Source organism: Platalea leucorodia, assembly GCF_965183815.1.
Source record: "Platalea leucorodia genome assembly, chromosome: 4".
Lineage (NCBI taxonomy): Eukaryota > Metazoa > Chordata > Aves > Pelecaniformes > Threskiornithidae > Platalea > Platalea leucorodia.
In genome coordinates, this window is record NC_138826.1 from 19,364,416 (window position 1) to 19,378,996 (window position 14,581).

At 38.2% G+C, this 14,581-nt stretch overlaps 1 protein-coding gene across 1 annotated transcript in view; it reads left to right on the forward strand.

The window, feature by feature from the left end:
- The window catches only part of PLCE1 (phospholipase C epsilon 1), a 167,816-nt gene extending 153,704 nt beyond the window's left edge, over positions 1 to 14,112 (forward strand). The window contains 9 exon segments of the mRNA XM_082309577.1: positions 522 to 685; positions 1,665 to 1,926; positions 2,853 to 2,971; positions 4,129 to 4,257; positions 5,007 to 5,216; positions 6,966 to 7,127; positions 7,294 to 7,512; positions 8,280 to 8,492; positions 9,566 to 14,112. Coding sequence (XP_082165703.1) covers positions 522 to 685; positions 1,665 to 1,926; positions 2,853 to 2,971; positions 4,129 to 4,257; positions 5,007 to 5,216; positions 6,966 to 7,127; positions 7,294 to 7,512; positions 8,280 to 8,459 — 1,445 coding nt within the window. The 3' untranslated portion in view covers positions 8,460 to 8,492; positions 9,566 to 14,112.
- The last annotated feature ends 469 nt before the right edge of the window (positions 14,113 to 14,581 follow it).

The following is a 14,581-nucleotide window of genomic DNA, read 5'->3' on the forward strand; positions in this document are numbered from 1 at the left end:
TTTTTTTTTCCCCAGTTCAAGTAGCTGTTATCCCTTTCTGGTAATTTCAAGTATCAAAAGGTACTGAACTATTTTTTACTTAGAAGTGCCACCTTGGATGCTGGTTTAATGTTGATCAAAATGTTTTTGGGCCATTTTCTATCCTATCTTGTGTTCCTTCGCCTTTTCAATGGGGGATCCATTAGGTCATCTACAGAGCTACACAGTCAGTGCTTTTTCATTCTGCAGTTCAGGGCAAATACCTGGAAACTTCTCAGAGGATAGGTATAGGCAAGCCCTACAATTGCATAAAGACAACAGAAAGGGATAGAAAAGAATGAACTGTTCTTATAGTTTTGTGTAATGAAGTATTGGATAGATTGGATACATAAATTACAGCTATCTTTGAAAATCAAGTATGAATTGATAGTACACAGCTAAAAAAAGAAAAAATATACTTAAAACATGTCTTTGTCTTCACTGTTACAGTTTTTCCATTGTACCGTTGCTCTTTGTCAGTTTTGGCTGCCTTACTTTCACAGATCTTCCTCTGCAACTTAATGCGGCGATGTTTGAGGCTAATGGTGGCTGTGGGTATGTTTTGAAACCTCCTGTTCTGTGGGATAAAAATTGTTCCATGTACCAGCAGTTTTCTCCGTTAGAAAGAGATCTTGATAATAAGGAGCCAGCTATATATTCTTTAACAGTAAGTATGTTAAAAGGGAATTTCATATAGCCAAACAGATAGGAGTAGACAATGTTTGACTATAGTCTTTAACCAGCATTACAGTCATGCTTCTGTATGAAAAGATTGAACATTTAATTATTGCTTGTACTTCTGAAGGTCAGCATAACTAAAAGAAATTGGAAGGGGAAGGGGCAAATAATTGTCTTTATTTTATTTTATTTTATTTTATTTTATTTTATTTTATTTTATTTTATTTGCTGGTTTGTATCCATAGTTACTTTCACTGTTTCCTTTACAATATTTGTCAAAACCCAGTCCTGAAAGCATTTTCCCTGGGACTACAGAACTGTGTAAAATTATACATATGCCTGGATGTTTCACACATTTGTGAACACTTGAGAAGCTATACAAAAAGCCGTTATGAAAAGCTGTACTGAATATTAAAAAATGTTTTTTTAAAAGTTAAGTAATAAGATATATCATTCATGGATTTATGGCCAAAAAAAAAAAGTGTTCTGAGAAGCTGGTCCCTTCCAGGAAATGTTTCAGAAAAGTGAGATTCATAAGAATCAAAATTCTCCCAGCTGCGGTAATTGCACACCTAGTTCTTGTGTTGTGTACGCCAAAGCAAGCCCGAGGTCAGTGCCATCACCCCAAAGTAACGGGGAAGAAAATTTGATCCTTTTTGACTACGTTACTGGTACATTCCTTCTGGATTAACTTTCAGATGCCTTGAATGGTTGCGCTCATGATGTATAGTGTATTTTTTTCAGAGGAAAGACACTGTAGCAACAGCATGGGGGGGGGGGGGGAGGTTGAAGCAGCTCTGCGTCTGAAATGACTGCCCTGGCAATTACAAAAGTAGGGGAATGGTGTAATTAAATCAGCATGTTAACAAACTGTGCGTAGGAGTGTGATAAACAATGTTTAGCTCAGAATCGTGACGGTAAAAGAATTACTCCACTAATTGGTTTCTCTGTGTACGCCTCGGCTTCAGATTGTGTCCGGACAGAACGTCTGCCCCAGCAATAGCACGGGCAGTCCCTGCATTGAAATCGATGTGCTGGGGATGCCTCTGGACAGCTGCCATTTCCGCACGAAGCCCATTCATCGCAACACGCTCAACCCCATGTGGAACGAGCAGTTCCTTTTCCGGGTTCACTTCGAAGATTTGGTCTTTCTTCGGTTCGCAGTTGTTGAAAATAACAGCTCAGCTGTAACAGCTCAGAGAATCATTCCCCTAAAAGCTCTAAAAAGAGGTAGAGTATAGTCTGTAGGAACACCCTATGCCAAAATGGTCCAGCAGATTCCTGGACTGAATCCTGCCGGAGGGATATTTTTAATCAGCTGGTTGCATTTTTCTAGAGGAGACAGGGAGCAAATATCAGACAACATACTTTGCCCTGGCAGTACGATGCTGATCTAATCGACTCCCCGGGAGCTGGAGGCTGCCCCAGTGACTTGTAAAAAGTCAGATCCTGTGCTGTTGCAGAGACTGGGGCATCTTGTACGCAGTTGCTCCGATCCCGAGCTGTGGCTGTGAGGTTGGGTTCACCTTGAGACTTGCTGCTCCCTTAGGAAGCGTGGAGTGGTTTCACTCCCTGCCTTGTCCTTTGCCCAAGAAACTGCTGTAAATGGTGATCAGTGGGCAGAGGAGAATTGCACTTCTTGCAGCCATGGCTGGAGGAGAGGCGAAGGAAGGGTGAAAAAAGGTGAGAGAGATGAGGCAGCATCATTAATTCTGTGACACCTGGGGGAGGGAGTTTCCATATTGCCAGCAGCTCTTCAGCAGAATGGTAAAAATACTTTTCACGTTCGCTTTGTGCCACTGTAACACCACACAACAGTCTTAGCATATGAGATCTGGCCATAGACATGCATTTTCCCGGTGAGAATTTGTCCTTGTTTCATTCATATTCTAATATTTAGCTATTTCATGTATGAATATAATGAATATTACGGCAAAACAAAGGTTAGGCAGCTATATGAGCCACTCAGCAGTTCATAGCATTTGGGTTACACTATTGTACAGAGAGAGAGTGTTAATGCAGTGTTATTACAATGCTTTAAATCCTATAGGTGTGGCAAATTGTAGCTATAAATATAGCAAATTTGAGTTTTCCATTTATGAGACTTGTGTCCTAGGATGTGGCAAAGCACTTACAGAAGGGTTTTTTCTCTTTAGGCTATAGACATGTCCAGCTCCATAACCTGCACAATGAAGCATTAGAAATTTCTAGTTTGTTCATAAACAGTCGGAGAATGGAAGAAAGTTCCTCTGGAAACACTATGCCTGCATCTATGGTAATTTAATTATTTTTTTGTAAATGCTATGTATTCCTGTCTTAATGACAACTATGGTCTGAAGACTTCTAGACCCAGACTGTTCAAAGATGTTAGCCCCTAAACCCGCACATTTTTCAGAACTACCTCGGTGCCTAATTCTTTTGGGCTTTGGTGGAAGTAAGGTTCTCCCACCTGGCTGAAACTGTGGGAGGGTAAATCTTCTCAAAGTCTGGCTTTTGGTGTATTTAGGTACAGCACGAGAACTCCTGTGTTGGAGGAGGAGTGTGGTTGAGCAGTAAGGTGCAGAGCTGCCTCATGCATTTCTTCATGCATGAATCATAAGCAATGCATTTGGGACAAAAAAAGAAAGATGCAAATTAGCAACAACTTTGGAATAATGAGAGTAAAATTGAATTCTGTTACAGGAAAAGATGGAGTCTGTATTTGCATAAATAACATATTTATATATGTGTGTGTGCACATCTATATGCTTATATGCACAAGTATGTATACATACACATATAGATATGTGTGTAATACACATATAACAATACATAGTATGTATGTGGGTTTTTTTTTTTTTTTTTAAATAGCCCTTAATGTTAGGTTACCTGGGTTACTTGTGTTTTAGTAACTTTAAGCACGTATATTATCATTTTGCTGATTCCTAAAGTGTTAGATAAAACCTCCTGAGCTACTGTCCGTGCAGCAGACGTGTCGCAGACGTTATCCTCCTGTGAATACATGCCAAACACTCATCTTGGTGAATTACTAGGGCAGAAAGGAAGAACATTACGTTTGGAGGGTAAAACGAAGCTATAGATTTTCATCCAGTCATTCGTACGCTGAATCCAAATAGTCTGAGCTCAGCTAGACTGCAGATAGCGAGCGATGGAGGTCTGCCCTTTGTTCAGTGGCAGTTTATGTACTATCACAGCAAAACTTCTTCCTTTCTCTTCAGCTTCAAGGTAGGGTGGGGCAGGGTCTTTTGGGGGGTTGGTTTGTTGGGGGTTTCTTTTAATGCCTTGATTTGTGCTGTAAGAGACATGTATTAGCTGGATAGCTTTGCTCTGTCAAGGTCCTTACAACTTGTGTGTACAGTTTCTTTTAAGCAACCTAAAAATAACATGCCTGTGTAAAAACATTCAGTAACCTGTTGAATGTTGTCTGAACAGTCATTTAGCATGGGGGAAAGGAAAGCTGCTGTGACTTACAAAGTGACCATTCATGGAATTCCAGGCCCGGAGCCTTTCACTGTTTTTAATGTAAGCGGGGGGACCACGGCTGCACAGCTGCTCCATCAGGTAAGTTGCCTGCTGAATTGCAGACTCTAATTGCCAGAACCCGCACTGACATAATTCTGGACATTGATCTCCCTGCATTTCTCGGGGCCATTCTAGTTCATTCATCACAGCAAGGAGGTGCTTTAGAAACGTATTACTGTGGAATTAATTGCATTGCAAACTCAGACTATCATCTGTGAAATTTTCCCAATCTTGGCTTCAGAGAATGGGTTTATAACCTTAGAACGTACTCCCTATTAGTATTTTAATATTTGGGCATATGCAGATGAGAAAAACAATCTTTCTGACTGACGGAGGCAGTGGGCTGCCCTTACAACAAGGGCAAACATTTCTGCGCAATTCTTTGAACTTGAGCACCATAGGAATACAGAGTAAAAGTGAGAGGGCTAAGTTCATGAGTAGAAAAACCAGTTAACTCAACAGGGATTGTTATTCTAGCAGTGGGAAAAGACTGTACTGTCCTGGGATTATGAATAAATTGTCTGGCCAGCCAAACAGGACAGAAATAAGCTTAAATAGTACTGCCTTGTCTGGAATAGTTGAACTGCTTGGCTAGGCTAAAGAGAACAGTACATTACCCTGGAGTAAAATATCCGAATAATAAATAGCACATCAGAAATCTTGCCTACACTATCAGAATACTTATTGATTCTTAAAGCTTCTTTATTCATTCTCATTTATAACCGCCAATTATGCAGTGTTTATATTTAGCATTCTAATTGCTGTGTGTTTATTGTGGTCTGTTTTAGCTCTTGGCTACTACAAAAGGCACCGAGTCATGTGCTGCAGACTATTTTCTGATGGAAGAGAAAAGTTTTATATCCAAAGAAAAGAGTGAATGCAGAAAACCACCATTCCAGAGAGTGATTGGTCCTGAAGAAGGGCTAGTGCAGCTCTTGAACAGTTGGTTCCCAGAAGAAGGATATGTTGGAAGGATTATCTTTAAAACCCGAGAGGAAGTAAGTCTGGTTTAGATAAATTGTTATTTACAAAGGTAGCTAAAAATAGCTGTTAGCACCGGGAAACAAGAGGGTGCAGTACTTGTTGCACTACTTGGTGAGTAATGTCAATGCTGTGTATATCATTTAAAAACAAACATAACTCTGGAGTGAGCACAACTAGACATTGCACATGTGTTTAATCGTTATCGCAACAGCTCAATGCCACTAGCTTACTGTTTCACCTGATAGTTCTAATTTAATGTAAATCTAGATTTTGACGTGATAGGAAATTAATATAAAGAAGGATAATAGTTAATACCAAAGGATCGTACATAACAGAACTCCAGGCTACAATTATCAATCAGTTTAGATGTCAGCAACTTCTCCTTTCAGAAAAATTAGAAAGGATTTTAATATTAAAGAACTCTAAAAACCTGAAAGGCTGATTAAATTATCAACGCTAGCCTAAAATAATGAAATAGATGTGTTCTTAAAGTTTAAAGGAGGAAGATGGAGCAATTACTTCCATTTAAACTATGAGCAAAACATCCACAGCTTGAAAATACGCTAGTGCCCAGGTGTGAGAGAGAAAGAAGCAAGCAGGAGAAAGACACTTAATGATCTCATCTTCAGAGGCACTTCCTTCGGGCAGTTCAGCATATGATGTTTGCTTAGCCTGAACATAGTAATATATGTACACATATGTTTATGTACCCAGATTTTACATACCCAAATGACAGACATCCTCTGGGATCCCTTAAAATTAAAAAATATATTTTTAACTGATTATTTTGACACAACTTATGATAAAACCTCAATTTGACAAAATTGTATTACACAAATCAGTGTTTTGTTTTCCTTTATTTCTAATAGTTGGCGCAAAAACTATTTAATAGAAATTCACTTGTGGAAATAGTAGCCTACTTAATTCAGTTGCCTGCAACGCTTACTTTGTAAGCGTATGCGACCACAAATGTGTCACTGCCAAACCCCGTTCTTTCAGAAAACATGGATTAAAATCTCTCTTAGTGTATGTGAAAATTTGGCTGTAGTTTTGTCCTGTGATGCTAGTACCTCAAAGCATTTTCTGCGATTTTGAGCCTTTCTGCAGATAGCAGCCTCAGATCTTGGAGCTAGAAATGAAGCTGCCAATTTGCATGGAAAGCGGGTCCACCTGTAGGGTGTGATATGCAGCCCATGTTTACAGCTGATGGATTCACACTGTGTTAGAAGGGGTTGGAGAGAAATGCATTATCTGAGAGAAGGTGCAGGGAGGAATTCTGTCTAAAATCTGCAGTAGTCATAGAGCCTGAAAAAGGACAGAGAAGCAGCCTTCCTCTTGCTCCACAGGAAAACATTTGCTCAGACTTCTTGCTCTTTGAATTCTTTTAGCTTTAGTGCAGGGACAAGGAGAGAAAAGGACACTTTCCACCATCTCCCATCTTAATGCCAGCATTACATGACAAAACATAATTTTGCACACATAAGGAAATAAAGGATTTGAGTGTTCATTTTTGCGTAATGTGGTACTAGGCATATTCCTTGCCTACTACGAAAGATATTTCAGACACTGATTTTAGAAACACAGGTATTTATTATTAGCAATAGTGGCTTGTCAAAACTCTTACATAGAAGACTTGCATTTAATGAAATGGAGCTGGGGCAACAGCACACTGTCCGATTTTCATGGGATAAAAACCTTTTGTGACCATCAGCTATTAGTTATGTCTCTGAAGTAAATTATTTTGGCTCTCCTTTTTTCTATAGAATTTAAACGAGAGAAATGTCTTTCAAGAAGCAAAGGAAGATGCAGCCATCAGCTCTGAGGACGACAGTTTCTTTGTTCAGGTACATGATGTCTCCCCAGAGCAGCCACGCACCGTCATCAAAGCTCCCCGCTTCAGCACAGCTCAGGATGTCATACAGCAGGTAAGCAACAGGTTCCCATTGCGTAGGTCTGTCATGCGTAGGGTGGAGGTTGGTTTCACACAAGATAAGGTGGGGTTTGTTCTCACCGCTAGCTGACGAATCAGTTTAGTAACCTGAACTTGAGAGAATGCCTTCTTTTTTGTCTTTTTTTTCTGCTTCTAAACAGACTCTTTGCAAAGCCAAATACTCCTACAGCATTTTGAGCAATCCAAATCCAAGTGATTATGTGCTCTTGGAAGAGGTGACGAAAGAGCCGGCAAACAAAAAGTCCTCAACATCTAAACCATCTCAGAGGATTCTCTCTGATCAAGAGTGTGTGTTTCAGGCGCAAAGCAAGTGGAAGGGAGCAGGAAAATTTATCCTTAAACTCAAAGAACAGGTTCAGGTAAAAAATGAAATACTTTGCAGCAGGTTTTATAGATGGTGTATCAGCTCAATGGGAACATATTTTCAATGGGAGGGAGACACGACTGGCACGAGGCTCAGTGGGGAGAAGAGACTACAGCAAAAAGCAGATTCTTCTTTTCTCTGCACCTCCCGTACTTACTTCTTTGCAAAATTGCATCAGTTAGTTACATCCAGCAACACGATTCCCACACAGCCTGCAAATCCTTTGACAGCCTTTATCTTTTGCTACCAGCTTTCTGTTTTTCAAAATCTTCTGGCTGTGCATGCCCTGCTCCCCATCGTAGCAAAGCAGGACTATTCAAATGGGGAGAACTTAAAAACTACTGGAATACAGTCCCCTTTATTCCTGCCCAGTGAAAAAGCTGCTCTGTTGCTTTATCTCAGGCTTTGGAAAATGGCAGGGATGCAGTACTTGCCTGCTGGGAGTAGGAGCCACGTTGTCCTTTCCAGCAGATGCCACCGATCCACAGAGTTGCTGCTTTAAAGTAACTGTGTCATAAGCACAGATTTTTATACAAGTTTATACCAAATTTGCTAAATATGTCTTTGACAATGCATAATTTTCAATTAATTTATTCAGAACAATCAGAAGGACGTGCTGGGCTATGAAAGCACAGCCGCACTGAATTTCAAAAAGGAGACCTGCTTAGAAATATGTTAGGTGGTTTCATATTAATTCCCTATTTCACAGCTAACAAACAGCCTGTTAAACCACTTCTGTGATCCGATTTATTTTTGTTACAGGCAGCACGAGATGACAAAAGAAAAGGCATCTCCTTTACCAGTGAACTCAAGAAGTTAACCAAGTCAAGTAAGCAGTATCGGGGATTCATATCGCCACCTCTGCAGGTCTTGCCCGACAGTCCACAGAGCAAGGATGAAAGGTCTGCGGGCAGCCTGACTTTTAGCGACATTATGGAATAATAACCACCACTGCCGACAGCGCGGTCTGTTCAGGTATGAGACAGTGATTCTAACTCTGAGCAATCGTTTAATACGTGACTTACAGAGTATTTTTTTCAAAGTTGTAGTTGGTTAAACCATAGTGAGGTACAAGGGACTGACAGAAAGGTCCATAAAAGCCTGAGGCCTTGGTGTGCGCAGGCACAATAAGGTCAGTAACGTCTCCGGTTATTTATTATGGCATTTGCACAGTAAATCAGAATGGTGTGAAGACTGGAGCTTTACCCACTTTCTTTGCCCATTTGAAAAACAAAACCAAAATATTGCATCCTGGTTGATTTTATAGTATGCATTTCAGTCAACTAACTGTGCTTAATTAACGATGTCCTGTTACTCTTTTGCTCTCGGCCAAAGTAAAGAGAAGTATCCAGGAGAGCTTTTGTTATTTTTCATTACATGTGTATAATAAAATCACCAGGACTGATGATCTCCTTTTTAGCTAAAACAAATATATAGTGTTAATTTCTCTCTGTGGAAATTTTGCCAGAAATGTTTAAACATTTTTACTGTCCTTTCTGTACCTCTTCAATTTCTTCCATCTTGCTTGATTTAAAACAACAAATGAGATACACAAGGTAAGACTGGCCCGTTTACATGAAGATAGTACATGTAACTTGTCCACCGATGTACACTAACCAGATATTTGCACAGTGCTACTACAGCACTGAGATATCATCTGAGAAGTTACAGCTCATTGCAAATGAAGAAGCAATCTTTCTCAGTGTTGATAATCCCATCTCATGTGGCCAATTTAATATTACATTTTTCTTTCCACATACACCTAATTATTAAAGCATTATTTGACATGCACTGTCATACTACTGCTAAATCATTATATTAACAGAATTCAAATAATATTTTCATTTGCAAAATATTTCAAATATGAAGGGACAAATTTGATACCTTATCTCTAGGCTACTATAAAAACCCTAAATCCTCAAAGCAATCTGAATTAAAGAAAGGCAAAGTAAATTATGGAAAGATCCCGGTCACATTCCCTCTTCTTCTGCATTTGTTCTTTCATTTTTTTTGAAAACTGGAATTTACATCACTGAATCCTTCTGCAGTGCCTTTGGAAGAACCTGCTGCGGTCTGAACTGGTCAGCATGTGCCCTGTGCTATAGATGCTTAATCCAGGCAATACTGCTGGATTAACATCCAGAATCTGGGAATCCTAAGTGGGATGTTGTAGATTGGAAAGATGCCTGTCAGCTATCGGAAGATTCTCCTCTTCCCGTATCTTCACATCTGCAGATTCTCAATGGGCGGATGAAGCAGTTGTCTTGGACTGTATGTTGTAAACAAACATGTGTCATCACCCCCCCCTTTTTAAACAAAAGATAATTTTAGCTACTTGCCAGAAGGCAGAGAACTGAAGGCAGAGAACCAGAGTGTTCTTTTATGTGTATTATATTAAAATAATGCACTTTCACCTGAAGATTTCTGTTAAACACTGTGTTAAGTGATTGTAAAGAGATTTAAATATACTGTAACTTCCTTCGCATATCTGTTTAACTTTGGTGAATATACACAAAAAGCTCAAATTATTTATGGTTTATCTACTTTAACAAAATAATGTACAATAGCTAAATACACCTAACTGGTAGTCATACTTTTACAAGGAACAACATTTTCTTCTTATAAATTCTAGTTTTCCAGGCTTGTGTTAAAAGAAAGAATATTTATTATCATGTTCCAAAGTACATGCCATTGTATAATATATTTATCATATACTACAACTTAGAAAATGCAGAATTTTTACCTCTGTCTGGATTTAGAGGAAGAAGTGTTCGAACTTTTCTGGTTGTTTCTTTTCCGCACAAGACGTTTAATACCCAAAACTGACCAAACTCAAAACAATGCATTGATAACATTTCAAAATTTTGAATTCAAAATACATTTTTCCGTACAGTCAGGAAATGTCTTTTTACTCGTCTGTTAAACCCAGAGAGTATAAAGAACTCTTACACTATAACTCTTGACATTTTTGTTTACATAGAAACACTGTTGTAAAGTTTTATGTTTGCTGAATTCATCTTTTGATATTTAAGTTAGTTGAGATTGTCTCTTTTTTTTTTTTCTCCATGGGAGTTATTAATGCGCTTGCTTAGTTAAAACAATCCACACCAACTTAGAGGGGCACAAGTGAAACAATTGCGGCAATCAGTCATCCCTTTGATTTCCCACAGGAAGCCTATCTGTGGTGAATAAATTGCTCTGCATGCATCGTGTCTCCCTAGAGCAATCCCTAAACAAAGCATTTCAGTTACCTGGTGTGACTACATCAAGAAATCCATTAATATAGGGAGTGATTCATGCACGCAGCTATTCCACATCAACTTCAGCACTTGCGCACAAAATGCTGCTGCTCCTAAGAGAGGAGCTGCATCAGGCAAAGGATAAAACAGCAGTGTAACTAAAATGAGGTTTACTTTTGATAGTGCAAGGATGAAAGGGAAAGAAGTAACAGACAGTAGTCCTGTGACACCCCCCCCCCCCAATTAGAAAATGAAATAAAAGAAAGCAAAGTCATTAATTGGCATATAAACAAGCAGACAGAAGCTGCATTCTGTCATCAGAAGCTATGAAGTCTTTCACTATACACTACAGAAAATTCCTATAAAGTAGCCATTACCAAGGCAAAAAAGTGCCCTCTTGAGGTCATTTCCAGCTTCCAGGGAAAATAAGCACAGACACACACGAAAAAAGTCAAATTTCCTTGTGGCATATCCTCCCAGAGACTTCCCACTGCTTATCATCAGTACTGATGTAGCAAACCAGCATTTTGCAATTCAGCAATCACGATCGCATTCAAAACCCAACCACCTCCTAGCTCAGCCTCTTCACTCATGGATTACCCATTCTAGCGACGAAGCCAGCCCCTGTAAGAATGAGGTATGCTCTTTCCCTGCCCCACACCCCCCAAGTACTGCAAGACTGATACAGAGTAAAGCATTAGAAGTGACAACTTACCCATAGTTTTATAGGCATAGTTTGCTTTCGAATACTTGGTAATTAGTGGGAAATACTTGCATCAACCTACTACACAATTCAACTAATGCAACTTTAACATTTTTAAAAATGTTAGTTTCAGTCTTTCTGTTATTTTAACACAGTAGCAGTTTCCTATCACAAAGAATTTTTTCTTTCGGTGTTTTTAGAAACATTTTAGAAACAATACTTTCCTAGAGAGTTTGCCCTTACCTATTTGGCTTTTTCTTGTTATATTCAGCAGCACTGAAAATAAAATTCTTAACATTACCTGTAGTATCATAGTTGTCTGGAAGACATGCTTGCTAATTTGTTAGATTCAACATAGAAAGTTATTACACCCATGTTGTCATCCACTAATGGTTTTCTGTCACATAGATTTAAAAAGAAAAAAAAAACCCTTGGGAAATTAAGGGACAACGGTAGCCACGTCACATTGTGTAACGCAGGTCTAACCATAGCCTGCAGTCTAGTGGCAATTTAAAACCAGTAGTTTTGTACTATTTCTACTAACACAATAATTTTCTAGCTGTGGGAATAGTTTATTCATATAAGTATCCTCCTCATCAATCAAGCTCTAAAGCTGCTTTTGCTGCTTTTTATCACGGTGAAAGAAAACAGCAAAATATTTGGCTGTTAAACCCCAACTTCATAGGAGGCATGTAGACATTATACTGCTCCGGTATTCTCATTAATGTACATATATCACTTAATTTCAAGTTTAGGTATTGCTAAACATCAGAGGAAACTTTTGTTGGTGAAATGTGCCTTTTGGGGTGAAGCTGGAAGAGAGTACAGTATCCTTCCATTTGTATTAGTTCCAAATATCCTAATAATGGCAATACAACACCACTTGAAGCATTAAAGAGGGTTTTTTTTTTTTGTTAACTTTTGTGAAAGCCCAGTTAGACAGATTTCTTGTGCTATTATTCTAATAGGAAAGTTTATTCTACTTAGCCACAGATTTTATTTCTGCAGGAATACCTGTCCACACATTCCTATGACAAGACTGACAAAATAACTTTGTCCCTTTCTGTGCTTTTGGCTGGGCATGGACATCAATTAGGAAAATATATTCATTTTTACATTACAAACTATTTACAGGAAGCCACTTCCAGGATAAAGTTTGAAAGAACGGAATGTAAATAATCAACACCTTCCAGAAACATGCAGTCTCTGAGCGGTAGCAGGCTTCACGCTGAACAGTTTACAGGTGGAAAGCTCATGCTCTGTTGCCTATTGGCAAAAATACAGAAGTATTTTATTCTATACTATTTTAAAATCACTGTTACTTTTCTACCAATTTCTTACATTTTCCTTGCGTAGCACGTGCTGCTTGCAGTGGTGGGACAAAAGTTGGGCAGCCATAGCTCCTGGCCCCATTGCAGTACTAATCAGTCTGCAGAACTGGGGCACGCCAGGAGGTACTTCCTATCATCTGAAGGGTTTCCTGTTTCTATCTTACTAATTCCAAGTTTAGCAGTTAGAAGAATAAAAAATACTATGTCAGTTTTAATTTTTAAAACCTAGTCACATTATTTTTATTGCTACAAATATTACTAGATGAAGTATGTCAATAGCCATCTTTAGAAAGCCATCTGCTTCTAGAAATCACATGCTTTCAAGAATTCAAGACTTTAACATGGAAATATCTAAATATTTCAAGAACACATTCTCTTACATTCATAGTTTGTCTTTAAAAAAAGAACTTGCTGGTAGCTTTACATTTCAGTGAAAGGTTGAGTCTGCAGCTTCTGAAACTGAACTGTCTGTTCTGCGCTAGCTCTCTGAATGCTTCAGCTAGCATTTGGTTTTTAATCACTGGTTTTTACTAGTCCACTATAAAACTCAGTTTACTTTTAGGGTAGCCCACTAAATGTAACAACAGTGGCATTTTTCCTGTCTGTGATAAATATTTTGTAACTTCAATAGCCATAGACTTTTGGCAGAGTTAGCAAATTAAACACAAAAATCAACAGCAGTAAAGAGATTTCACTCCAATACATGTATAGGATATTTCAGAATGACTTAGTTGTACAGTTGTCTGCCTCTTAGAGCATGTCAAAGTACTCTGACAATGCAACATCACTATATGCCAGTCTTTATATTGTTTGGAAACTATGTAAAATGAACAATTTTAAAAGTGACTTTTCCACCTGGACTATTTTCTCTCTGCTGACTTGAAGAATAAACTTGTATTTGTATATGTTGTAAAAAAAAATAAACGGTTTAAGATGTTGACTCTTTGCTTTTGCCTTCCTGAACTGCCCAAGTACTGGCAAATGGCCCCCTTGTAATTTTCAGAATTTAAATCCCATCTATATTTGCAACCACTTAACAACTAAAAAGAACTACTCAAAAGCTATGGGTTTGGCAACCTAAACAGACAGAAACACAGGTATTACCATCAGTATTATGTAGCTAGTTTTGTAATCTACATAGTAACATATGTATTTTCTAATCCATTAATAGATGTCTATTCAAAAAATGTTTGTGAATTTATGTTTAACTACTTGAAATTTGGTGAGCTACTCTGATTAATACTAAAAACATGTATTAAAAGAAAAATATATTACTTACTTACTTATAAAACTAAGAACCATAAATCAGGATAAAAGATGAAATACCCTAGAGAAAAAGAAATATTTTTCTGATTATTGTAAGGCGGTTAAGCGACTTGAACAAAAGCTTTGAAAAACTTACTTACAACATGTATCATTATCACATCATAGACTAAACACTACAAAATGTATTAGCTGTCAGCCAGGGACAGCCCATTACACTCCCCTGTAGAATGGAATTCACATCAATCCAATACTCACTTTTTAAGTTATTTCATATATTTTACTTACTGTTTGCAAAGCCAGTATGCAGCTGAAAATGGATTTTAAAACAACCAGGCAATAACCAATACTTGGGGAATGATGATAAAAAAAAAAAAAAAAAAAAAAAAAGATTTAAATTCTTACCTTGAATTTGTCCAGTATTCTTGACAGCAGTGGTTTATTGAAGACATTGTAGTAGAGCATTCAACCATGATGATAGTTCAGAACTGGAATTCAGTAATCTCAATTTGCCAATACCAAGATTCA